General features: G+C 36.6%; 1 protein-coding gene across 2 annotated transcripts in view; it reads left to right on the forward strand.

Annotated features, from left to right (window-relative positions):
- The first annotated feature begins 2465 nt into the window (after nt 1–2465).
- Nucleotides 2466–27848, forward strand: part of stox2b (storkhead box 2b) — a 72577-nt gene continuing 47194 nt past the window's right edge. The window contains exon 1 of one of the 2 annotated variants that reach the window (XM_042738046.1): nt 2466–3339. In XM_042738046.1, the coding sequence (XP_042593980.1) occupies nt 3012–3339 (328 nt within the window). In that variant the 5' untranslated portion in view covers nt 2466–3011. The remainder of the gene's footprint in view (nt 3340–27848) is intronic. The other variant, XM_042738048.1, reaches the window with a different exon arrangement.

The raw sequence follows: 27848 nt of genomic DNA on the forward strand, positions 1-27848 counted from the left end.
ATCCTTGGCCGCAGGCCAAGCTAGGCCCAATTTCACTACAGCTCATTTGCACAACTTGTGCAAGTTACTGTCTACTTGCAAGGTCAAGTCGTTCGAGCTCGGAGCCCTAGACTTTTGGACAGGGAAGAGGGAGTTGTGTTCCTCCTCTTCATCCTCCATGTCCAAATCGAGGAGATCAGAGTTAGCATCGCCCTCTGCATCCTCATCCCCCGGATCATCCTCCTCCTGCGTGAGCAGGTCCTCATACAGCAGAGGCATATCTGGGGATTCGGCTTCCATCATGTCTGCACAGCTCATACTGGATCTTGTCAGATGGTCAGTCAACCCCAGACTATGTGGCCGCTCCAGACAGACAAGGGTCCTGCTTGTTATCCACCACCACTCTCAGCCTCCTTTCTAAGATTTTCACCAGCAATGACGCACAGTGAGCGCATGTTTGGGGATCTGCCAGTGATGTTTGAGTGTGCTTCGGACCCATACACACAATGCAGATGTGGTAAGGGTCCTTGCCCGAGATGGTAGATCCACATGAGGATGGACAAGGGCGGGATGCATCCTCCCAGATCTTCAATTCATCTCCGACTATGACTCTTTGACCCTTTGGAGGGGGTGATGGCCATCGACATAATGGCTGAGAAGTGATGCAACCCTCAGACTCGTCACAACACGTTAGCCTGCTGATCTAAGGTAATTAAACCTTCTGAAGGCTCGCCTTGACGCGTTAAACCTCTAGTTGACTTAACGTCACCTACCGCAGTAATTTAATATGCAGTAGGCCGATTAGAATAGCTTGCCTTGATGTGGACACTATTCTAATTGTTAGGTTATCACTCAACATAATCCCATCCAACTAACCTCACGTAAGGTTAAGCAAAACAATCAAATCCAGAATGTTTAACAATATAGCTAAATAAACAAACCCATGATACGATGAGTGAGCTTGCTGCAGTCTCTCACTAGAAGAAAGAGCGAATGACTTTGGAAGGGGTCAATCTGACTGATATAGGTGGGGCAGAGCCTGGTCAACCTGTCTTTCAAAGACAGACGTGGTGTCATAGGAGCTTCCACAGCTGGTCACGTCCAAAGTGATTACCCATAATGAAACACGGAGCGACGCTAGAAAAAGAACTGTTGTGGAGTCAGTAGGCAAGTTTAACATCCTCCTGCAGGTTAGCAACATGCTCACCGTCTTCATACTAAAGCATTAAATTACACAACACCTGTGGCTATTTTGAAACAGGAGAATCAAATAGCAAAGCAGAGACATGTTTACATGTCTGAGCCTGAGTAAAAAAAGAACAAAACCCCCAAACTGTCCTCCCTACCTCTTCTTGCTGTAATAGATATCATGTGGTAGTAACATAAGGTGATTCTCTTTAGTCTGGATGCTGTAATTGCATTGAAAAATTTGTCATGATATCTTTATTTACAATTGCAATAGAATAACAACCTATGGTAAATATAAAACAACAAAAATATAACACATAAAATAGCTGTAACACAGTAAAATTGAAAGCTTTGTTTGATCATCAGAGTTTATGCATCAGAGTCTGTTTATACAGGATATCCATTAAAGGTGTGGTATGGGGTATGAGTCAGGGCGAGTACCAAACCAAATTTGTAGCCAATCAGCAGTAAAGGGCGTGTCTACACATGATGGGGACAGAGAGAGCGCTCAGTGCACAGGATGGACATTAGCCAAGCCGAGCAGCGATAGAAAGATAGAGATGGCTGATAAAAAACAACAGAGGAAACCGTCTGCGGAACAAAAGCAGGCTTGCAATAAGGCAAGAAGTAGGACCCGTGTAAATATCAGATCAGCTTTCAAGCACTGGTAAGATCTCAAGGAGCGGGAAGGTCTGCGATCGGATGCTGAGGTTGCTTCTTCTTGATGAGTGGTTTTGCTTTGTTTCACATAACTAATATTCTGTTAAAACGTATATATGCACGTTAAAACACACATAATTACACAAATAAACTCGTTTTGTCAAGTGATCTGAACTTCGAAATAATGTGCACAATCACTAAAGAGCGATTAAAACGCATGCATGGAGCCGGTGAATCGGTTCGCAGATGATTCGCATCTCGAGTTTAAATCACTGACAGCTAACAGTCAACAACAGCCATCTGAAAGGAGAATAATTAATGAATAACAACTTAATTTTGGTCCGTTTTTCAAGCAAAACAATCGTATGACTTCAGACAGCTTGGAATATGTCGCACTTGTCGAGTGGTGATTTCAGGCTGCATCTCATAGACTGCTTGCCACTATGAAAATACATTCTTTAAACTTCGATTTTTTGTGTTTCGTTGAAAGAAAAAAAAATCAAAACGGATTTGGAACGAAGGTGAGTAAATGAAGAGAATCTTTATTTTTGCCTGCACATGGACACCGCCCCCACATTCCCCCCCCCCCCCCCCAAAAGGCAATCCATCTCAGAGCTGCGGGAGCTTCAAGGTAATAACCTGCTTTACACACCGTAACCACACAGGCATCGTCACGCACCGGCCTGCAGAGACCCACCGCATCTCGACGAGGAAAAAAATAAGACGAGAAATCTCATTTGTGCTTTTTACGCGACCCTATTTTTCATCCAGGGACGTTAAGATAATGTTTTTCTCCGTCCCGCATGCCTGCTGGAAGAGGATGTCATTATTTTCACGCCGTTGTCTCTGATCAAGGTGAGGAATGGATAATATGCGGCGATTTCAGCGGAGAATAACATGATCACCTGCGTATTTTACCCTTAAAATGACATTCCGCATCCACCCAAGCCTTTGTTTGGAATAATAATGACCTTATTCCTTTCTATATCACCATAATGTTCTATTATTATAATAACTGCATCCAGGCACACAGGCAGGTCAAATGAACTAACGCGCTCTTTGTTTGGTTGCGGGCGCGCGCTCAATCAGTCAATCAATCAATCAGTCAATCCATCCATCGCCTTATTTGCGCTTCCACGCGCGTGGAATGCGTGGAGTCTAACGAAGCATCTTCGAGGAGAGCAATGGAGCCTTTCCTGCAGATCGCGCCGCACTCTCTGGCCATCGTGCTGTCGCGCGTCGTGGCGGAGGACGCGCCCGGAGTGACGGAGAGCGAGGAGCCGCCACAGCATCACACCGGCTACGAGATATTCGCCGACTTCAAATCACTGAACATGAAATATTTCTGGAATAAGATGGTGGCCGATGCCATAGCCGAGACCTTCTTCCTGGGCTGGATAGACGAGCATGTGTTGCTGATCCAGGGGAAGGAGGATCACCTGGAGGTGTTGAGGGAGGCTTGGATGAGGAGGTCCCTCAAACCACCGCAGGGCTTCGACATCAAATACCTTGGTAAGAATCATCTGTGTGGTACATATATGATGTTTATGCAAGGATGAGGACTTCATTAGTGGCCAGTTTTCCTCCTGGAGATCGTCCATTGAAGTACCATGGTGTGACCATGGTTTTGAGCATGGCACCAGGGTAGGGCCACTGGTTTTTGGACATGTTCTATGATAATTTCATGCCGCTGTTTTGGTCTGTCATGTTGTATGAATATGTTAATCATTCAGTGCCATGGTGTATATCAAGTGCCCTTGTATTATGAAATTGTGCTGTGATATTATTAGGGTTTTTGGACCAGCACCATGGCAGTGTCATGGTTCTTTGGATATGTGGCATGGTAATTTTATAGTGTTCTTTGAAGTACCATGCAAATATAGCGGTCTATGAATCTTAGAATCATTTACCATGGTATATATCAAAGTACCTTTGTATTATCATGATGTTTTTGACATGGTGGTATGGTTTTGGAAAATAAACCATGATAATGCCATGGTTTTTGGATATATGTGCCATGTTACTTTATAGTTTTCTTTGAAGTACCTTGCAGCTCCATGCAAATACTATTGTATTTGAAACTGACATTCATTCATTACTATGATATTATGTACTTTTTGGACAGGTACTATGGTAGTGCCATGTTTTTTTTTCTTCACAGTTCTCATTGCTTATTTTGAACACCATGTAAATACTATAGTATATGAATATTTGTGTAGTAAATAAATGTTGAAAGTTGTATTTCTAGCTGAGATCTAAACTGTTCACGAAGGAAGATCTCCAGGAATATGATTGACCTGATGTTTATATTTTAATGTACTTTTGAGTTGGATACTATCCTCATATGCAGCCATTGAGCTTTTTAGAAAACATTATTTGCTTGTGCTTGCTTGTTCTGTGATCAATATTTTAGGTGTTTTTGGCTGTTTCTAAACATTTAAGACTGGTGCTTTTCTAAACACAAACAACTAACTTCCTTAAAAAACAGTCCATAAGTTTAAATTCTGCAATTCTCTGAAACCTGGTTCAGTGGCTTACAATGCTATAATGTCAAGTCCATTGATCTCCAAAAAAGTCAAGTGACCCTTAAATAAGCAAGCATACGTTTAAGTTCTGCAATTCTCTGTAGAAATGGTTATTGATTTGCTTGCTCAAAAAATGAAGGAGGCATCTTAGTAGATGGGGTGTTACAAAAACATTCAGATGTGCATTGATGGTCATATACTCCGTGCATATGCAGCGTTTTTCAGGTTTCGGACTCGGCCTTTGTCTTCAGCTGTGAGATATTGAGGAATTTGATCACCTGTAACCTGAAACCTTCTTGTGATCATTAGGACAGGATGCATGTGTTTGTTCTTCTCCTAAAGGAACAGGCCTTCCCTTCAGTGCTGGAGTTGTGCTCTTGCACATTGTGAGAATTATATTACATCTAGTCTTAACAACTAGCATAGGTTTTGGTTGTCTCCTTGAAGATATTCTGAGTTTTGAAGTTGTGAATGAAGCTAATATACTCGCATCCTCATCAAGACCCATGACGTTCGGCTCCATTATTCAGACTAATTAGTGCAGAAAACTGCTGTCCCATATTCACCCCATGGACACCCACTGAGGACAGCAGCACTCTTTATCTGTAGCCATTACTGTTACTGCAGCTCTGTAGATTATGGAACAGGTCTGTGTATTGTGGCATGTTCTTAGTGTAGTGAAGGAAAGAGCCTTGGTCCTTGACAAACAGCAGGTTTTTGAGGAGTGTCGCTGTAGGCTTCAGGGTTTTCTTTCTTCTGTCCTACTCTACTTGCATCTCTGTCTGTCTCTCTCTCTCTGCCTGATCTCCCACCCCTATTTCTGCAGTAGAAAGAGCTATGCTGTATCCATCTCTTTGTGTTTGACATGTCTTGCGGAACAGCTGAGTTGTAGAGGAAAAACCCTCTTTTGATGGACAGAGACATTCTTGGCATGTTTACTTAACACAAAATAGTTCATTTTGATATTACGTTACAGAGTTTAAGACAAGAAAAAAAGTTCAGAAAGTGGTCAGTAATGAGTTTTCAGTGGCGTGTGGAAGTTTTAGTCTATCAAGAGAAAAGAAATATCATAAAAGTATTTATTTTGTGGTGCATTGAATGGAATTTGTTACTATTACTTTAACTAGGCCTGTGGTTCTCGACCAGGGGGCCTCAAGGTGATTTAAAAATAAGGCAAAACAAGCTAAAAATCTAGGCATGTTTTAAAATTATTTTAAAAGCTTAAATATTTTTACCTTAATTTTACGTTTTTTTTTTTTTTTTTTTTTTACCTAGAAATGTTTCAATTCATAAAATCTTCTACCTCTGTGAGCATGCATATATATATATATATATATATATATATATATATATATATATATATATATATATATATATATATATATATATATATATTATATATATATATATATATATTTATATAAAATGAATATACATTTTAAGCTCTAAAATATTTTAGTGGTAGAAATTGAGTAAAAATAAAAAATACAGAACTCAACTAGTGATTTTAAATGACTTTGTCAGTTGCCTGAACGATCAGTAGATTGCCTTGAATAATTAATCTAATTTTGGGTTTACCTTACCCTAATTGTAATCATTTCTAATGGCAAAGCATACTTCAGTTTTTATGCATAAGCGACAACATACAAGGGTCAGCATACAGTGCGCGTGACAGATTTTGTCACCAAAATAATATACACAAATATAGTGTAAGCGCACTATCCGATTTTTGTAACCACGTGTACTTTTGTACATGCAGGTTGCACATGTGCATTGACTTGGTTTTGCACTAATCAGTTGTTCCACATGGTGGCGCCACTGTCCTGGGCCATTGTTTCACAGTAGAAAATAAAATTAAAGAGACGGAACAACCGATGTCCGCATTGACAAGCACTTGTGTGAAAGTGTTATGAGATAGCAGCTAGCTAGTGTATGCGTACAAAAATGAATAGGGATGCATCGAAATGAAAATTCTGGGCTGAAACCGACAGTTCTAGATGCACTTGGCCGAAAACTGATTTTTAATTTAACTCTATAATTTTAATGATACTGAATTTAAAAAACGCAAGTCAATAAAATAGCTTAACTTTTATTGAAAGTAACAATAAAATTGGACATTAATCGCGATTAATCACATTCAAAATAAAACTGTTTAAATGCTATATGTGTGTGTACTATGTATATTTATGTGTGTGTGTATATATATATATATATATAATATATATAATATATATATATATATATATATATATATATATATATATATATATATAAATTTTAGAATATATATATATAAATATATTACACACAAACGTTTTATATATTAAGGAAAAAATTTTAGAATTACATAAAAAATATTTATATAATAAATTATATGCAAGAATAAATCATACACATACAATTTTTTTTTTTTTTTTTTTTTTTTTTTTTTTTTTTAAATATATACGAGTGTGTGTGTATATTTATGTATACACAAATAAATTTTCAGTCACAGGATTAATCATTTGCAGCCTTAGAGAGGGTAGCGTCATATAAAATATTAAATTATTTAACGATAATGCCGTGAATCAATAGGTTCTGATCTTGCATGCCAAAAAAAAAAAGCAAGCCAAAATACAGTACAATTAGAATATAATAAACGTAGGGAAGAGTGGGAGACCATTAAATGAATGTTTTGCCACGACATTATTTCTTTTGTCTACCTTTTGGTGATGTTTGAATAGGTTCTGATCTCCTTTGTCTCTGCGTCCCTTAGTTAGGGCTTTTGGTGTGTCTTAAAAGTTACATAAAAATAAAGTGAAATAAAAATATAAAGTCAAAATAAAATAGTATAAAGATACATTGGAATTAAGAAAGACAGATTCATAGAATGAGAATATAATGGTCTTAAGACAGATTGAATTGTTGCTTAAGAATTGCTTATAACACATCTTCAAGATACATTTTAGAGAGAAAAAAAAAGATACTTTAAATTGAGGTGAGATGTGCTATTACTTCTATTAATTTTTTTATTTATTTTTTTCTGGACAGGCTAATGACGTCTAGGGGCTCGGCATGTTTCGTTATTTATTTTTTTTTTCTGGGCACAGGGTTATTGCCTTTGCTTCTCTTATAGCTGACCCTTACCAAAAAGTAGTATACTTCAAGTATATCAACTAGACTTTTTACGTAAGTTCCGATAAGTCAAAATATGGGTGTATACTTAAATGTCATTTTAAGTATATTTCTGAGAAGTACATGAAAAGTAAACCTAAAAGCATACTTTCCTATTATCACACTAAAAAAAAAACAACATCACACTTGAATAAACTTCTTTTTCGTAAGGGGATAAAACTTAAGAAACGTTAAGAAGCGATATTAGCATATCACAGAGACCTGGGCTGGTAACCTTCTAGCAGCAACCCAGACCAGAGCCTCCTAGAAACACTCTGACAACCACGAAGAATAAAAATCTGTCTGTTCCTTTGCACCACACTTTGAGTCTGAAGTGTTGAAAACAGGTGGCTGTTAGCATTCTTTATTCTCTCATGAAGTGAAAGTCAGTGTTAAATGATGTGATAACATAAGTTCAGATAATATATGGGTTGTGCAGTGCAGTTATGCAGATTATGCACTTTCTAAATGGCAGCTTTTAAATTACAAAACTTACTTTTGGCAAATTATACCATGACTCAGGCAAGCATGCTTTAACAACATTGACTGAGTCTATGTGTGTGTGTTTGAAAAATGTGTGCAGGAATGAGCCATTTCCCATTTGCCCATGGCTGAATGAGGGTTGTGTGGTCTCACCTGTGAGTATTGTTTCCAGTCAGCTCTCTCAGGTGTGTGTTTATAGGCTGATTCCGGGGAGGGGAGAGAAGGCCATGCCCTCAACTGACTATACTGCTCGTAAATCTCACCCCGGTTTGAGATTTTCCTGTGCAATGATCCAAGACCTTTTTATTGCAGTGAAATCCTGAGCTCGGTAATTATAAGAGAAACCAGAAACCCACTCAGAACAGAAAGAGAGCAACATTCAGCTCTATACATTTAGTCAGTGCTGCTATGCATTGCTTTTAACTTGTGACCTGCACTTTGAGCAAACTCAAGCAAACCTTTCTCGGCCTATGTTTCAAAATGTAATTAGCTTTCCCTCCCATGCATCTACAGTATATCCACACATGCAAAAATACAGCTTTATTGTAAATGTAACTTTTTGTTTAGAGACTTAAGAAATTTTACCATTGACTTGCAAAGCCATAAGATTAATGTTTTAAAAGCATGTGTGAGGTTCGGACTGGCGTAAGCAGTCTGCTGTCAAAGAGTTTGAGCCAATCACAGAGTAATTAAAGAGCTGATGCAATTACCTCATTAAAGCCAATGCACAGAGTTTATTAAAGAGCTGATGCAATATGTGTACCTCAAATGTATGTAGTGTATGTTTTTTTTTTTTTTTAAGTTTATAATATATATATATATATATATATATATATTTATTTTTATTATATTTTTTTATTTTTCGTGGTATACATAGCAGTTGTGTGTGTGTGTAGTATGTATGTTTTTTTTTTTTTTTTTCTTGGTGTTATTGTTTAGTATTTAGTTGCATAAAGAAAACACCTTTTTTTTTTTTTTTTTTTTAACTGTGATGCAGTATCAGTCTAAAATTGGGACTCTGTGAAATGACACATTGTATTTTAAAAAAATGACAAATATTGACTATTATTAGGACCAAAATTATGTATCCAAACTTATTATTCAGAACATGTATTTAAAGTGTTCACAGGCTTCACTATCTTTAAACAAAATGTAGTTTCTTATTTCTTTCTTTTGATTTTGGGATGAAATACGACCCAGACATGTATTTGACAAGTTTTATGAGACTGACCCCTCAGGCTCAGTGATTTTAGGATCAGTGACGGTCCACTTTTAAGGACGGGAGATTCAACTCATTCTCATGCTGTTCTTTTCTATTTGGCTCGTGTTGACATGGCAACTGTTGTTGATTGGCATCTTTTCAGTTGTGGTCTAGATGCGGGCTGCAGAAGCTACACCAGTATGCCATCTAGTTGGTGATTTATGGATGACTAACTCCAGTCAGACGCATTCCAAAGCGCCTGGTTTGTCGGGGGTGGAAATTACAACGTTTTCACAAGTAAAGAGTCATAAATTCAAGGAGAGAACGTGTTTGGCAATGCTTGTACTCTTGACTCAGTGTGTTTTTCTTGGTCAGATTGCTTTAAAGATGACATGAAATGAACCATAATGATATTTAATAACAAAGATTTTGACAGGCTTGATTTAGGTGAATAACTGTGGATTAGGCTGTAAATCCATAACTGAATTATTACTATACTAGCTTTAAAAGCATCCTCATTGGAGAATTGCAAGGTGACTCGACTTGCTAGAGAGGTAGTTCTTGTGGTGACTCAGAGGGCCGTCATGAAGCGGAGAAATACCAGAGCGGTGCTGTGGTGTCTGTGGTAGTCCCAGCGGTGAGGTCATCTTCATCTCATCCTTTTAAAATGGATCAAAAGCTTTGAGGTGCATTGTGCAGGGCTCCCCCTGCTGGTGCAGTACTGATAAGCTTCATCAAGTGCTTTGCACACTAATCTAAATCCGCCTTACTCATGGCAATCTAACACATCCTGTGATTGCATACATTGTAATGCCTTGAGATTTACCTAAGAGGCTTCATGTATGGGTGAAATCATTCCTCTTGCTGAGCATATATTTGGACAATATTGAACATCTTCCGGCTCTAAACCTCATGGAGCCAGTGCTTGTAAAATTAAGTTCAGGTCATTTAATGCTAGTGAGCAGTGAGGTCATCGTGACATCATAACGGTTTTAATCTTCATTATTCTAAAGACATTAGAATAATATGTATATGTATGTGTGTGTGTGTGTGTGTGTGTGTATATATGTACGTATGTATGTTTGGACATTATACTAGTATTAATATATTTATGTATGTTTGGACATTCTGAAATGACAAACTATGAAATTATAGGATAAGAATTATGAACTTGTATTTAAAATGTAAAAAAAAAAAAAATTGAAGTTAAACATTGAAGTAAACAAAACTTTGGCTAATAGGCTATTTATTTATTTTAGGAAAACGCTGGCACAAAAGGTTAGTGATGGATCTGAATCCTGTGGTTTTTCTCTCTCATTATGTCCTTTTTAATGAAATTACAGAAAGTCTGCATGATAATATCAGTTTCAAAAGACTGTTTTATTTATGTAATAAATCAGTTCTGGCTGACCTCCTGATTTAACATAATTATCATGTATATTTTACAGAACTACTTCATATAAATGTGTCAGGGTTCAGGAGTGACCCTGCTGGTTTAATTCACATGTTGCTGGGTCTTGTGGTGTTGGACTGCTTCTCCCCACTAGAGGGCAGAGTCAGATAGCAATTCATTATCAGTGGTTAGACTAAATGGACTCTTGATCGTGCATAGTGTTTGAAAGAAATAATAATTCTTTGGTTCACTGTTGGTGTGATTCTTTAACTACTTTTCACAGTTTAATGCCAAGAACGACACATCAATACCAGTAAGCTTTTGCTTTTGTACACTGCTGTCACTATGCTCCTAATTAGTCCTTTAACAGTCACAAGGTTGCCCTGTTTTATATCTAAATTTCCCTTTTTTACATATATATCGCTTTTCTTTAATTGTCTCCTTTTTTCTTCCATTTGCTAAAACGTGGTGGTATTAACATGGTATATATCATATTCATTCCACTTAAAATGTTCAGTTTATACAAATGGTTGTCCCATTTAAGACATTTTGTACTCTTCGTAAAACTTTTGTACTCTTCGATCCTCACCGTGTGTGCATGCATAATTGCTTTCCATATTCATGGAGTCTGTCTCTCGTTTTATTAATAGTGTAGATAATCAATAACAGTCCAGTGTGACCCAATTCCAGCAGATGAGATGACAGACAAATCAGCTTTGTGAATGCTGGTTATCCTGTTATGTTAATCAGTACATTTGGTGTAGTTTGGTATTTTTGTAACTGATATTCAGGCAAATTATCTGGAGAACATGTTTAGGCAACATCAAAATCTCTCAGACACCAAAGAACAATGTGTTTTGAATGAACTTGATTAGAAAATGGCACTTTAGACATTCATAAAGACAGACCCACTGGCTTGTTTTTATTTTTTAGTGGAGTTTTTACAAATACATTTAGTCAAATGTTCCAGTCAAAGAATTAAAGCAAAGTTTAATACAATTGCAAACTTTAAAGATGCAGGGAACATGATATTTAGAAGTCATTGTGTCAGATGATGCTAACCCTGAAACAACATACAGAACTACCACATTTTGCTATAAGTTTGATTGCATAATTGCTCTTAATAGTGTTAATCGTCTGTTTGTTTACGTCTTTAATTGATTTTTTCCAAACATTTCTGCTATATGCAAATAAACTGACATCTGTCATCACAGATAAGGTACTACTAAATATTGTAGAAACTTAATTTTCTGTAAAGTTACTTTGCAATGATTTGTATCGTAAAAAGCGCTATACAAATAAACTTGAATTGAATGTCAGACCATGTATGAAATACATTATTAAAGACTAATGCATTACATGTTGATGGTTTGGTCTCTACACATCATTGTAGTCTGTTACTGATTACAAATTACATACATGCTAAAAACTGTGATCATTAACGTAATCTAGATTACTCCTTTTAGGTAATGTATTCTGACTACTTTAAAAATCTTAAAATTAAAATGAATAAATAATCACATTTTAAATATTTTATTTGTTTATCTGCACGTCTGTGTGACCATTAACTGACATCAGAGAACTTTGAACATGTGAATGTTGTTAAATTATTAAAGTATTAACATGCTATAATTAACTGAGAGGTGCCCCCGCCCCCCCCCCCCCCCTTAGATTCAGAAGTATGGGTCGCAAATTAATTTACATGGCCATTCTATATTGTGTGTGTTCACAGCTACGCAATATGACGCACCCTATATGTTTTAGAAAGGAAAATTTAAAAGAGAAAAGAGGAATTAGGAATAATCGATAAATAATAAATCATTTACTGTCGTTGAGTGAGAAGTCTGATTGTGAGAATTTTAAAATGTAAAAATAATGCATTTACAAGTACTACATTTTTGGAATCTGATTACGTAATCCAGATTCCATGTAATCAGTTACTACCCAGTTGCCCACTTTCAAGACATGTTGAAATTTAGTTTTCAGTAACATGTGGCTTTAGAGCACATCAGGGGTTGTGCAATATAGCTAAATATGTTCATCCTTTGGAATATTATTTTATCATGATGAATTTTAATATGTAGCCTGTTTGCTCTGAATTGCCAAAATAGGGTAACTTTTATTTTAATGTTTTTTTTTTTTTTTTTTTTTTTTTTTTTTTTTTTTTTTTTGGTGCCAATTAGAATCCGAATCAAAATCATTTTGAAATTAGATGATGTAAGAACTAAAATGCAATTTAAAATGGCCATACCACAATTTTTCCCCCTGCACTAAATTTACACAGGATGAAAAAAAAATTTTTTTTTTTTTTTTAATGTATATGCACTAATATAATAACTAGTCAAATATTTTTACTTAAAAATTGCTGTAATACTTTAATATACACTACCTTTTAAGTTTAGGGTCTGGAGATTTTTTTTTTAAATGCATGTAAATTTACTGTCACTTTTGATAAATTTTATGTGAACAAAGTATAATGTAATACAAATCTAGACTAACATTCAAGAGTTTATTATAAAATAATAGAACTGATTTAGCCTGACTTCGTCATACTCATACATATTCCCGTCCAAAAAAAATTGTGGGCGGGGTTCGGGCTGGCACCCAGGCTAGAACTGATTCACTTAAATGGACCATTTGAACTGATTCACATTGATGTAACAATTCTTTTGAGGCAAGAAAGTTTTGTATTGCTAGTCTAACCTAATCTAAGAGTCTTTAGAAAAAAATAGTTTAAAGCAGCATAATTTATTTCACCACCAAAATCACCACTAATCCTTCATGAATATTTTCTATATGGCCCAGTCCTTCAACACACATGCCTTTCATTGCAGCGTCGCTCCAGTGGGTTCCGTTGGGTTCTTATGTCATCTGGAAGACATCCTGTGGGTGCTATGGCAACTGTGGAACAGGGGACACTGGCCAAATGATTCCGGAACTCAATCCCAGGTCTTCTCTCACAGAAGAAAAACAAAGCTTTAAATTCTTGGCTCAGATTTCTTTTACCTTGTGACCTGGAGTTATGAATGGGCTGCTCAGGCGGGCCAGATGACATTCACTCACACATTGGCTTTCACTCACTTTGAATGTCCTCACTTCTCTTTCTTTCCTAAAAGTTCAGGGTGGTCTCCAAATTTGGAGGTTTAGATGCTTTCTTGACAAGAATAGGGGCTCCGCATAACTAGAGGTAGATTTGTACATTCTGTGTGGGGCATATGCAGTTTATAGAGTGATATGGGTGGTTGCTAAGGTGTTGCTAAGTGGTTGCTCACTGGTCTCTGGATATTGCTGTCAGCTACAAGGCGAAAATCATTAGTCGTCTTTTTTTTTTTTTTTTTCATAACATTTTATTCTTTAAAATGGCATATTTCAAACATTTCAAATGCTATTTGTCTCTGCAGTCTGTCTTGGGCATTCAAATGTCTGGATACAGCATTTAACAGTTTCCAAGAGAATATCTGCCATGCCTCATAAAATTCATAGACTAACATAATTCAGCCAGTTAGATGGCACTCAAATGTTGGGAGTACTGAATCACTTCTCCAGTGAATGAGAACAAAATCATCAGGTTTTCATTATTCCTGCAATTTTGTGCCTGAATAAGGAGTCTTTTGATAATGATAATTATACACTAATGACTATCACAACAATGATAGAATCTGTAGCCTGGATTCGTACCCTTATTAAATAAAATAATGTATATGAAAAGCTTTCCAGATTGTTGGAACACACCCTAGCCATACACACCATATGTGTGTGTGAGAGAGAGAGATGTCTTGTTATTCTAGCTGATTAAAGCATTGATTGCAACCATTTTTAAATGTTCAGGTTGCCAGTTTGCTGCAGGGTGTTGGCAAATGTCTCATCCATCACCTGGATAAGAAACAATGCAGAAAATGAGTAGCTCACTCAAAATAATGCACATTTTGTCATTTATTCACCTTCTTGTCGTTCAAACTCTAAATTATTGTCTATGTTAGGCAGCATGTCTAAGCTGCTCTTTTCTATTAAAAAGAGGAAAGATTATCTTTAAAAAAAAAAAAGCTTGAAAATTGTCCATACTACTTGTGAGCTACAGTATGTGTAAAAACTCATATTTTTGCATACAAATGTACAGTAACATTCAATATGTTTTGGGTCAGTAATTTTTTTTTTTTCTATTAAGGATGTAGTAAATTGATCAAAAATGACAGTAAGACGTATAATGTTTCAAAACATTTATTTTCTTTTAAAATATTTTCAATTAATCGAATCCTGAATCATTATTTCCACAAAAATATGAAGCAGCACAACTGTTTTCAGCACTGATGATGATAATAATAAGAGATGTTACTTGAGTAGCAAATCAGCATATTAGAATGATTTCTGATGGATCATGTGGCACTGAAGACTGGAGTAATGATACTGAAACTTCAGCATTACAGGAGTAAATTACATTTTAATAATACTTTGTAATATGATTTTACAATATTACTGTTTTTGTGATCAAATAAATGCGTCTTTGGTGAGCTCAAGCACTTTTCAATATTACAAGATAATCTCACAAATTTCAGTTGCGGCCATATATATTTATTTAGATCTGCAGTAATGTGATGGAAAACAAATTCTGATGATTTTTTTGTGTGTGTGTTTCTTTGAAAGAAAATAATACATGGTCAAAACAACACAAGGGTGAGTAAATGATGAAAAAAAATTAAATTTTAGGATGATCTATTCCTTTAATTCCTAAAATATTCTGTCAGGTCTAACACGTAATGAAGATATGTATCCCTCTGCTATTGCTAAGTGAAGCCCATTTTAGGCGATATAAAACAATTTCTCACTTTTTAAGCGTTTGCTCATGTCTAAACCGTGTTTTTATGAAACTGAGCCGTGTTGTTTTAAATCGGAGCCTAAAAAAGGTTTTATTTTCTTTTAATTTTATTCTATTCTGCCATGATAGTGGGTTTCCAAACTACACACAGCTGAGCTGAAATTGCCCTATTCCAGAATGTCTGCCATGAGTTATAACAAAGCAGGGACTCCTAAATCAACCCTGGATGCGAGTCTGGCCCTGGACCCCGGGAATAAATTACTCAAATATTATATTGCTCAAATCATGAAGTTTCCTCTCCGGGCTATGAGCCAATGCCCATGTGCTTCACCGCTGTGGAAACAGAGAGTTGAATGAAAGCAGTGGAGATTTCAAAGTATCAGTGACCATATCTCCGACGGTTCTGACTGTTGATGAACAATTCGAGAGAAAGGCAGGACTCTCGTTTTAAGTTTTTTTGGACACTATTCAAATTGGCCTCGCCAAACGTATGGTGCTCTCATTAAGACCTCTACGATAAAAATTTTGCCGCTGCGCTCATTGCTAAACCATGATTAGCCTTGGCGAGAAGCGCTATGGGGCCCTCTGAGAGACACAGCATATATTAATGCCAGCCAAGTGCTTAACTTAACGCCACGGTGCCATGGAGAGGTTTTGGACCAAATCACTTTACAGTCAGACCATGAAAGTAGGGCTCTGTATGTTTGAAGCTAGAATGCATCGATTCTATGGTGTTGATTATGAGCGTGCAACTCAACAAAGACATTGCGGTCATCTTGCGGCTGTGAAATGGCAGGGGGGCAATAGAGATATCTGTTCCTGCTCGTTCCCGGAGCCTTTGAAGAGCAGAGGGGTTTCCCTTTAATTGCTTGGATTTCAATCTACTTCACATAATGGATTCTGTTTGAAACCGCTGCGCTGTGCTCCCTAATGAAGCAGCGAGGAGAGCACAGGCCCTTGCTCGGTGGCAGGCTGCCTGACTGAAGTCGTCGTCCATGCGCGGGCGACCTAGTTGCATATATTCAGTGCCGCCTCTGAGCCAGAGTTCGAACGGAGTTCACTGCCACTTTCACAGCTATTGATCTCGCAGGTTGATCGGATGTCCCATTTATTTGTTGTTATGCTGTGTGTGTGTGTGTGTGTGTATATATACGTGTGTGTGTGTGTGTGTGTATATATATATATATATATATATATGTATATGTATATGTATATGTATATATATGTATGTATATGTATATATATGTATATATATATATATATATAGTCATATATAGGTCCTTCTCAAAAAATTAGCATATTGTGTAAAAGTTTATTATTTTCCATAATGTAATGATAAAAATTAAACTTTCATATATTTTAGATTCATTTGCACACCAACTGAAATATTTCAGGTCTTTTATTGTTTTTAATACTGATGATTTTGGCATACAGCCCATGAAAACCCAAAATTCCCTATCTCAAAAAATTAGCATATCATGAAAAGGTTCTCTAAACGAGCTATTAACCTAATCATCTGAATCAACTAATTAACTCTAAACACCTGCAAAAGATTCCTGAGGCTTTTAAAAACTCCCAGCCTGGTTCATTACTCAAAACCGCAATCATGGGTAAGACTGCCGACCTGACTGCTGTCCAGAAGGCCATCATTGACACCCTCAAGCGAGAGGGTAAGACACAGAAAGAAATTTCTGAACGAATAGGCTGTTCCCAGAGTGCTGTATCAAGGCACCTCAGTGGGAAGTCTGTGGGAAGGAAAAAGTGTGGCAAAAAACGCTGCACAAATAGAAGAGGTGACCGGAACCTGAGGAAGATTGTGGAGAAGGACCGATTCCAGACCTTGGGGGACCTGCGGAAGCAGTGGACTGAGTCTGGAGTAGAAACATCCAGAGCCACCGTGCACAGGCGTGTGCTTTTGAACCAGAAACAGCGGCAGAAGCGCCTGACCTGGGCTACAGAGAAGCAGCACTGGACTGTTGCTCAGTGGTCCAAAGTACTTTTTTCGGATGAAAGCAAATTTTGCATGTCATTCGGAAATCAAGGTGCCAGAGTCTGGAGGAAGACTGGGGAGAAGGAAATGCCAAAAATGCCTGAAGTCCAGTGTCAAGTACCCACAGTCAGTGATGGTCTGGGGTGCCATGTCAGCTGCTGGTGTTGGTCCACTGTGTTTTATCAAGGGCAGGGTCAATGCAGCTAGCTATCAGGAGATTTTGGAGCACTTCATGCTTCCATCTGCTGAAAAGCTTTATGGAGATGAAGATTTCGTTTTTCAGCACGACCTGGGCACCTGCTCACAGTGTGCCAAAACCACACTGGTAAATGGTTTAACTGACCATGGTATTACTGTGCTCAATTGGCCTGCCAACTCTCCTGACCTGAACCCCATAGAGAATCTGTGGGATATTGTGAAGAGAAAGTTGAGAGACGCAAGACCCAACACTCTGGATGAGCTTAAGGCCGCTATCGAAGCATCCTGGGCCTCCATAACACCTCAGCAGTGCCACAGGCTGATTGCCTCCATGCCACGCCGCATTGAAGCAGTCATTTCTGCAAAAAGGATTCCAGACCAAGATTTTAGTGCATAACTGATCATAATTATTTGAAGGTTGACTTTTTTTGTATTAAAAACACTTTTCTTTTATTGGTCGGATGAAATATGCTAATTTTTTGAGATAGGAATTTTGGGTTTTCATGAGCTGTATGCCAAAATCATCAGTATTAAAACAATAAGGACCTGAAATATTTCAGTTGGTGTGCAATGAATCTAAAATATATGAAAGTTTAATTTTTATCATTACATTATGGAAAATAATGAACAATATCAAAATAAACTAATCACTTCATAAAAACCAATAAATATATATATTTTTTTTTTAATGAGGCATCTAGTATTCTCTGAAAAAAAAATCAGGGAGTCATATGTCTATTTCTGGTCCTATTATTATAGTATTGTTATGACTTTTTTTTGCATTATGATATTATTTTCAAGACAATTAAAATGATAGTTCACCCAAAATTGAAAATTCTGTCATTAAATCACTCTCAAGTTGTTCCAGACCTGTGCAAGTTACTTAAGAAATACCATGGAAGTCAATGTCTAACATCAATTGTTTTGTTACCAGCAACATTCTTCAAAATATCATCTTTTGTGTTCAGCAGAATAAAGACCTTCATACAGGTTTGGAACAACATGAGAGAGAGTAAATGATGACAGAATTTTTATTTTTGAGTGAACCATCCATTTAAGCACCTAAAATCATAGAAATAATTAGATATTTTTTTCTAAAAAAAAAAAGCCTATTATTTACTTTTTTTTTGCAAGCCTTCATGTGTTAGCAGTTAAATCCTTAATTCTGACACTCAAATCAGTTTTTGCTTTTTGAATTTTGTTTTGGGCTTAAGGGATATTCTGCCTTTACCGGTCCCCATTTCTTTCTTTCTTCTGTGGAACATAAAAAAAAATATTTTGAGAAAGGTTTGCCCTTTTTTTTTTTTTTTTTTTTTTTTTTTTTTTTTTTCATTAATAGGCTCCAAAGTTGTTTGGTTCCCATCGTTCTTAAAAATATCTAATTTTGTTTTTCACAAAAGAAAGTCAGTCATTCAGGTTTGTAACCACATGAGGATGAGAAGATGACAGAAGTGTGTTCTTTTTTTGGGTGAGTATCCCTTTAAATCCCGTGGCCTAATATACAGGCTTATTATAGGCCTAAAATGCAAAAATGCATCTGTAGCCTAGGAGATGACAACAAACAAACCTGAGTGCTTACATCTGTCAAAAAAAGTTTGGATATGTGCGTCTACACCAGACACGAGTGAAACTAGATCACTCCCATTACAATCAACAGAGCTGTCCAAACTGGAAGCGGCTGTTCAGCTGGCGGTCGCCTTTTTTTTTTTTTCTTTTTTTTTTTTCTTTCTATTTTTGATGTAGTAGCTACTTTAATTCATCTGTCAGAAATAGAATTACTTTATTTATGTGCATGTGAATTGATTGCTTTGTATTATAGTACTTTTATATATATAAACACATTTTGAGTGTAATGAAAACCCTTTATTTTAACTGTAAAATTCTTATTTTATTGCATATGTTAACTGTAATGACAACAATGATAGAGCACAACAGGAATATTTTTAACTAACAGTAACAAGTAAGCAATTTCTTTATGCAAAATGTCACTTCTCATTGTTATATTTTGATTTTGGGCTTAACAGATCTGCCAGGCGGCTTCGTTTCTCTTCATTAGAGTCATGTTTTTGTAATAGACCAGCCTGTTGAAAGATGTAGACCAGGATTAAAGATCGCATTTGTGTGTGGTTTTAGGGAGTGATGGGTGATAAAAGTTTTCCTCAGGGATGGCCAAACAAATTTCAGAAAGCCAAGATGTATGTGACGTGTCAAGGTCCTCCGAAGCTTTTTGTGCATGGAAAATGAAAACAGTCTTGTCCTAATGTGTGCAGCTTGACTTAATATAGGGCATGTATAATAAGAAAATTTGATTAAAGAGTTTGGGGTGTTTGTAGATTGTGTGTGTATATGAGAGAAAGGAAAAACATCAAGGGTCAATGTAAGGCCCGTGTAGAAACCGAATACGTAAGTCTTAAAGGCGTAGTAGCAAAAATATTTTTTAAAGAAAGACTGATATTTTATTAGTAACTTCAGGGAAATAAAAATGGCTTTAAATTGGACAAGCCATTTTAAACCTACCAACACAGTCACAGACCTCTAATGTACTTTGAGCACCATGTCATTTGAAACCACCTTTAGTTCTCTGCTCTTTAATCTGTACAATATGATCACATTATTTCACATCCAGAACTTCTAAACACATCAGTCTGCCATCCCTTGAGAAGCACAGAACTGTCTAGAACGTTGAGCTTATGTACCTAATGAATGTTGAAGTTCCTCCTGCAGGTTTAAGGTTGGACTGAGGCCATGCAGTTGTGGTTTGGCAGAGGTCATTCTGCGCTGGCTATTTATTTCATGGAGGGCTATAATTGCTCATTTTTACTGAAATTAGGCTGCAAAAGGAGGAGTCCAGAGGCCTGGCCTCATTGGCAGCAGCTTGGCATTGGCTCTTTCCTCTCAGGACATGCACATGGAGAGCTCTCCTCATTCAGTTTGCATACAGCATCCACATGTATTGCATATTGTAAAATTATTAATGCTTTCAGTTTAAGGAGCCACTTTTTTTTTTTTTTTTTTTTTTTTTTTTTTTTTTTTTTTTTTTTTTATTGTCTGGTGATTAATGTTGGTCAAGGTTACTCTCATTATAAACGGTTATGATTTGGAAACTGCTTATAATTTGAAACAGGCATTTTTCAAGCATTTCAAAAGGTAATTTTTTTTTCTTCATGTTTTTCACTAAAATAAAAGCACTATGATCTAACATTTGAAAGAAAATTAAAAGACAGCCATAAATTAGTATTGTAATTGCACTGTTGTTATATAAAGTAATAATTAAAGGAAAATGAATAATTATATAACTTAAAGTTGTTATTATGATGTACTGTAGTATATAATTCTATAGTCATATTTCCTTAGTAATTTAATTTTTATAATTTGAGTAAATAAAAAAATCATAAAAATTGCTGTTACATTTTCAGCTTTTTTAAAATGAAATAATGCATTTACAGTTTCATGGCTGCTACAAAATATTTATGGCAGTTAAATTTCTCAAGTCACTGGCCATTTGTAGGTGTGGCAGATTGTTAGTTTTAGGTCCTGATTAGGAACGTGTACAGTAAATAATAATGTACTCATTGTGGCTTCACAGTAGTCATGACTTCTCGGTGACCTGTAGCTTAAATGTTCTGGATGAACTAGGGAGGCAACTTTGAGTTGTAAATATTGCATAGTACATAAAAATAATTTATTTCAAAAGAGTATAAACATTTTTGTTTTCCATGATATGGCCCCTTTAAGGGCTTATACTTTGATATATGAGGTAAAGAACACATTCCGTTTAAATAACACTGCATTTTTCAGAAATATGTCCTCAGACCAACTTTATAATCCAAAACATTCACTCTGTGTCAGAAGAATCAAGAGCAGCATGCTTTTCCCATCTTGTCTTCATAATACACACCACATCTTACATGGACTCTTGTAAACAGACATTACTGCTGATTGTTTCTGGTCAGATTGTGTAGGGCCACTAATGGAGATGGTTCTAGATCAGTGTTTCTCAATCAAGCTCTAGATTCCCAAGCACATTATACTACACGTGTCAACTGGTGTGAAGGTAAGCAGGGTTTTGCAGTTTATTCTTTATGGGAGAGTGTGTGTAGAGAGAGTGTGTACTTGCTGTAGCTACATTTTACAGATGCTCTTTAAAGCAGCAGACCGCTGGCGTTTTTGGTAATATTGAGCGGGTTTCTTCCACACCAGTGGACATGTACCCATTTCAGCTCATGTGCACTTTACTAATGAGCTGATGAGCTACTGAATCAGGTGCCGCATGAATACAAGTTAGATAAGGAAATAGGCCTATGCATTGCTCATGGGAGCAGAGTCAAACACAGTAGAGTTGCATGTTCGCAATTTCAGTCATTGATAGCCATTTTATTCAGCAGTGGAAGTTATTCAGGTATGCAAAAATTAATTTAATAGCAAATAATTGAATAGCTTTAATTCTGTTGTATTGACTTTAATTTCGGAGCATTTTTGCTTTTGAAATCCTTAGTCCAAAGACATGATGTACGTGTGACTGCATGTTCAGACTGGTGTAAAATAAGAGGCAACTTCTTCGTTTCAACACGCTGATTCCTATAGTCAGAGAAGAGTTTGTTTAATTGTTTCATTACTGTGGCAAATGTAAGAGTGATTTGTGGTATTTGTGGAGGTGGAATGGCCTAAATATGGGCAAACAGAGCTGTCTTTGTAGCTTGGAGCACTTTCTGACACTCACTAATGGAGGCGTGTTTGGGATTGTTTGGCGTGGGAGTATCAGCGCTGTGTTTCTTACAGTATGGGGTGCTGCGAGGAGGGAGAAGGAGATTGTGATGATCCTGGAAGAAAAGAGGGTGAGAGAGAAGGAAAACAGTATGGTTTGAAAGCAGGGGGCAGGGTTGATAATTCAGAACACGTTTTTCTCATGCATGGGGGGGTTCTGAGTGGATTAAAAAAACCTGCAGCCTAGCGTAAGTGTGGGATCAGTCACACAGAGAGGACAGTGGCTTGAAAGAAACCAATAACATTCTCTGAAAATGAAGAGAGACACTTTAGGTCACTCATCCGTCATAATAAAATTCCGATCAGTTTCGATTTTCTGCATTTTCACATCTGTAGCAAGTATTTTGATATCAAAGGATGACAAATATGAAAAAAAACACATACAAAAATTTCACACTCAGTGTTCAAGGACATTTAGTATTGTGGCAGAAACATGGTTAAGTGATGGTATTAGATGCTAATGGGACTAATTAATCAGATGAGATGAAATTATATTATTTATGTGCTATAGCTAAGAATATCACAGTATTAACAGAGTCTAGTAACAAAAATAAAACAAAACAAGCAAACGAAAAACAGTATTTGCATTATACATGTGTTTAAAAAAAACTGGTATCACTATTGAACCATCTATTTTGATAATCAATTAATCTGGTGATTATTGCTTTGATTGTTGGATTGGATTGTGGTCCATTTACATTTGCATAGGTTTATGATGTGCATAAAATAAAGTGATTTGGGGGAAAGAAAAAGTTTCAGTTGTTTAATTTAAACCCTGAATTTGATGCTTAACAAATACATTATGAATATACTTTGATACTTATCACTTGTTTGCTGTTTAAATGCACTATTTTGTCAAACACGATGGCAAATATCATTACTCCAGTCTTTAGTCTCACATGATTCTTCAGAAATCATTCTAAAATGCTGATTTGCTGCTCAAAACATTTCTGATTATCATTAATTTTGTAAACTATTGTGCTGCTTAATATTTTGGGGGAAACCATAATCTATTTTGGATTTCAGGATTCTTTTTTTTTTTAAGTTTAAATGTCTTTTATTAGTCACTTGTGAACTGAATGCATCCTTACTGAATAGGTTTTAACCTTTAAAATTAAAAGTAAAATATTTAAATAATTTTACTGACCCCAAACTTTTAACTGTTTAACTGGGTCACAGTCATCTTTCTCTGGAAGGGAAGACATGTGCTTCATGAGCCCTTGTCTGCATTCCTGTCATCATTGGCGGCCCTGACATAACACAACCAGAAATATGAACCAACAGACCCAGGAAAATGTGAACTGGTACCGTGGCCCGGCCCGGAGATTACCAGACTCAGAGAGCCATGGAGGAATGAAGCTTTAAGTGTTTACAAGGCATGAAACGCCTGCAGAGGGTTTCTCAGTGAAACTGTCATGCCAAGATGTCCAGACAGTGGAACGTTTTTATTGGCTGAGTGGTAAACATTTGGTGTTGCAATTGGTCTGAGAATATTAAATGCAATTCTGACAGTCTCAAAGAAACAGGCAGATTTGTATTGCATTCAACCTATTCATTCTCTAGGAATCAAACCCATGACCTTAGTGTTGCTAACGCCATGCTCTATATCCAACTAGATAAAACTAGCCACAGTGGATGCGTTGTCTTCCTCAAAACTGTCCAGACCTCATGGAAAGTTGTAAACTGCATTTGCCAAGACTCCTGCAAAGTCTGTACTAATGAGCCAAGGTTGCATTTGACCTACAGCAGGTTTCTGCTCTCCATGACTCTGTAGTGTTCCATTAAGAGCTGTGTAACCCAACACCCTCTGCCTGCAAAGCATCAGTGCTCAACCAAACCATTTCTGAAGCTCAAAAGACACCATTAAGTTCATCATAAATACTTAGACATTATTTGTTCCATTCTTTGAATAAGTTGCCTTCATTCTTTTGTTTCCATTCTGGAAACACTGCTGCCAATTTGTCCGCTGCAAGCCGTGGGCACAGATTGTTGATATTAATGAGAAAGATGGTGATGGTCTGCTTTATTATGGATGGGTGACCTTTGATCTGTGGCTTATTGGAAAAACATTAGTTTCTCGCTGCTCATTTGACCAGACAGAGAGGGAGTCCTCCCTCTGATTAATGATCTGCCCTGCGGAGGTGAACGAGTCAAAGACAGAGCAGCCTTGTTAAATACAGTTTGTTGAAAAGTAGAGCCAAATAATACTGGACAAAATGGAAAACATCTCCCGCACAGAGTATCTTAAATGGTGTTTGAGGTGGTTCCTAACTGTGGGTGCCATTGGCCCTGTGGACTTTCAGAAAACAATAATTATACACTTTTACTAGTTTAATTTGTGCACTAACAATGTGCAGTAGTGGACACTATTAAAAAAAAATTACCTTAAAGAGTACAGCCTGTTGTACTAATAATAAATTATAATTTAGTATTATTATTTTTTTCTGAATACATTTCCACTACAACTCAAATTATGTATAAGTTTAATATCTTTGGAGCAGCGCGAGGGGACTCAAACAGAAACAGAGGACACAAGGTGTGTTTATCGATAGATTGTTAGAATATCTGTATCTGTGCAGCAATCGGTTTCCCATCTACTGTAAAGTTTTCGCTTCGTTCACTGCTCATCACACCACAGCTGTTTCCTCCAGTGAAAATCTAGCCCTTAACACATATGAATGCATACTTTAATTATACTTATTTAAATATACTTAATTTAACTATACTTACTTTATACATACACTACTGTGCAAAAGTCTTAGGCACGTTAGTATTTTCACCCTAATGAGTGGTGTTCGGCCAGTTAATTATATCTTTTGCTGTAGTGTGTCTGTTTGCTGTAGAGACATTTAGTTTGTCTCAGTTTCATCTGTTTCTTCATGTAATCACAGACAGATTCGATGATTGTGAGATCAGATCCCCATGTGGAGCACCGGCTGTTGTCAGACTGCTTGTGCATTCAAGAATCTCACTAGATTATTATTAAAATTAATGCCAAAATGAATGTTTGGAAATGTAAACTGATATTTCCTACTGACACACTACAGCAAAAGATATAAAGAACTAGCTTAAAACTATGAGGCGCCGCGTAGGATTTAAATCAAACTTCGCTTATGAATACATGTATAAAACACGTGCATATACACCTATACATTACTCACATATACATGCATACTACTGGATGTTCACAAATACATATATTAAAATACACATGCACACTAATATGAAATCGATACCAATACATATAATGTTAACAATGAATGCATACACACTTGTGAATAACTTGCGTATACATATAAACTTGACGCGTGCATACACCAAAAGACACTCGCATATATGTATAAGCTCGATCCATGCATATACACCTACACACACTCGCGCATACATATAAACTCGCTGCATACAAACACAACTGCACATACTCGCATATACATATAAACTTGATCCGTGCATATACACCTACACACCGCAAATATAAAACTCGCTGCATACAAACACAACTGCACATACTCGCATATACATATAAACTTGATCCATGCATATACACCTACACACACTCGCGCATACATATAAACTCGCTGCATACAAACACAACTGCACATACTCGCATATACATATAAACTTGATCCGTGCATATACACCTATTAAACACTCCCACATAAATGTAAACTGCGATGTGCGCATACACATCCATAAAACACTCTCGCATACATAAAAAATAAACATTTACTAACGTATACAGTTCAGATAAGAAAGACACGTGCTTTATTTGTGTACATATATATCCGTGCAAGTGATTTCATATGTAGATGTGCGTGAAGTTTTCAGTTTAAACGGAAGGCATTTCAGTGTAAAAGGAAGGCATTTCAGTGTAAACGGAAGGCATTTCAGTGTAAAAGGAAGTCGTTTAAGCGTGAACGGAAGTAACCTGTCTATATACCGCATTTGCAATCATGGATAGGGATCGTTCTACAACTGAAGCAATTAGCATTTTGCGAAATGTTCTTTCTTCGCCCACTATTATAATAACACGCAAACCATGCCAACATCATCCGCCGGTTGAGTTCACGGACCATGATATCACACTTGCCAGCAGTAAGTTAATTGGCAGTCTCGATCTAGAAAAAGGTGAGAATTTAACTTTTATGCAATCTTCATGAAACGCATCCAAACGCTATGCAAATTACACACACACACAGAGAGTAAAATGTCCTGCCTCTATAGTTAAAAAATATAAAATGTGTTCCCAACTAAGTCCCAGTTTCAATAGTGAGCTTAGCCATTTTCAGAATTAAGGATGTCAAGAAATTTTAAATGTGATTAATTAAAGTTTGCTTTTTGTTAAGCTGTATTTGTTTTTACAGGCCAAGGACACAATACCATCTGACTTTTAATAAGGATGTTATACTGTTGACCTCTCCCTGACGATAATGTAGTAGTAAAGCAAAAAAAAAAACAGCACTTGCATGAGATTGGACACATATTAAATGCGTTTGAATTTGACAAAGCATGGGATAGAAATCATAGAAAAAGTGCCACATGATTTAACGTAAACAATATATATTTTTAAGATGTTATAGTTATTGTAAATGTTTTTACTGTGTGATGTATTATTTAAGGGTTTATTAGAGGTTTATTTATGAAGGGTATTACAGTAAACTTTTGAATGGGGTCGTTTTTATAAATTCAGTTATATATTTTGTCTTGTAGAGTATATGTAAAACATCTCATGTGAAATAGCTTATTCTGGACAGAACTAAATAAAAAAAATAAACATGCAATTTTCATGATCCCTCAAATTTTGTTTCAACTATTAATATTTTGCACATTCTGCAAAGGGTATGTAAACTTATGAGGGAGGTTGTGGCCTAATGGTTAGAGAATCCAAAAGGTTGTGAGTTCGAGTCTCTGGCCAGCAGGGATTGTAGGTAGGAGGAGTGAATGTACAGCGCTCTCTCCACCTTCAATACCACGACTGAGGTACCCTTGAGCAAGGCACCGAACCCCCAACTGCTCCCCGGGCGGCGCAGCATAAATGGCCGCCCACTGCTCCGGGTGTGTTTTCATGTTGTGTGTGTATGTTCACTGCTGTGTGTGTGCACTTTGGTTGGGTTAAATGCAGAGCACGAATTCCAAGTATGGGTCACCATACTTGGCTGTATGTCACGTCACTTATGAGTACAACTGTATATGGCCTAAAATAACCCTAAACCCTATAAGGAAGCCCATATGGGAAAGAAAAAAAGTAAATCAATTAAACTTCATAACAAAAAAAAAAAAAAAAAAAAAAAAACACACACTCCAGTCTTACCAAGAGTAGTGGTCTTAAGGGATTTACGTACAAGGCCTTCAGCTTGAACACCTTTTAAAATCAAGCTGCTGTCCAGTTCCTGACCTTCACTTAAGGTGTAATGAGCTTGTATGGGATACATCCCATAAGTATTTCCAAACTGCACACAATTAAAACCAGTGGTACTAATAAACCCTTAAATAATACATCA

Source organism: Cyprinus carpio, chromosome B14 (assembly GCF_018340385.1).
Source record: "Cyprinus carpio isolate SPL01 chromosome B14, ASM1834038v1, whole genome shotgun sequence".
NCBI classification, from domain to species: Eukaryota; Metazoa; Chordata; class Actinopteri; order Cypriniformes; family Cyprinidae; genus Cyprinus; species Cyprinus carpio.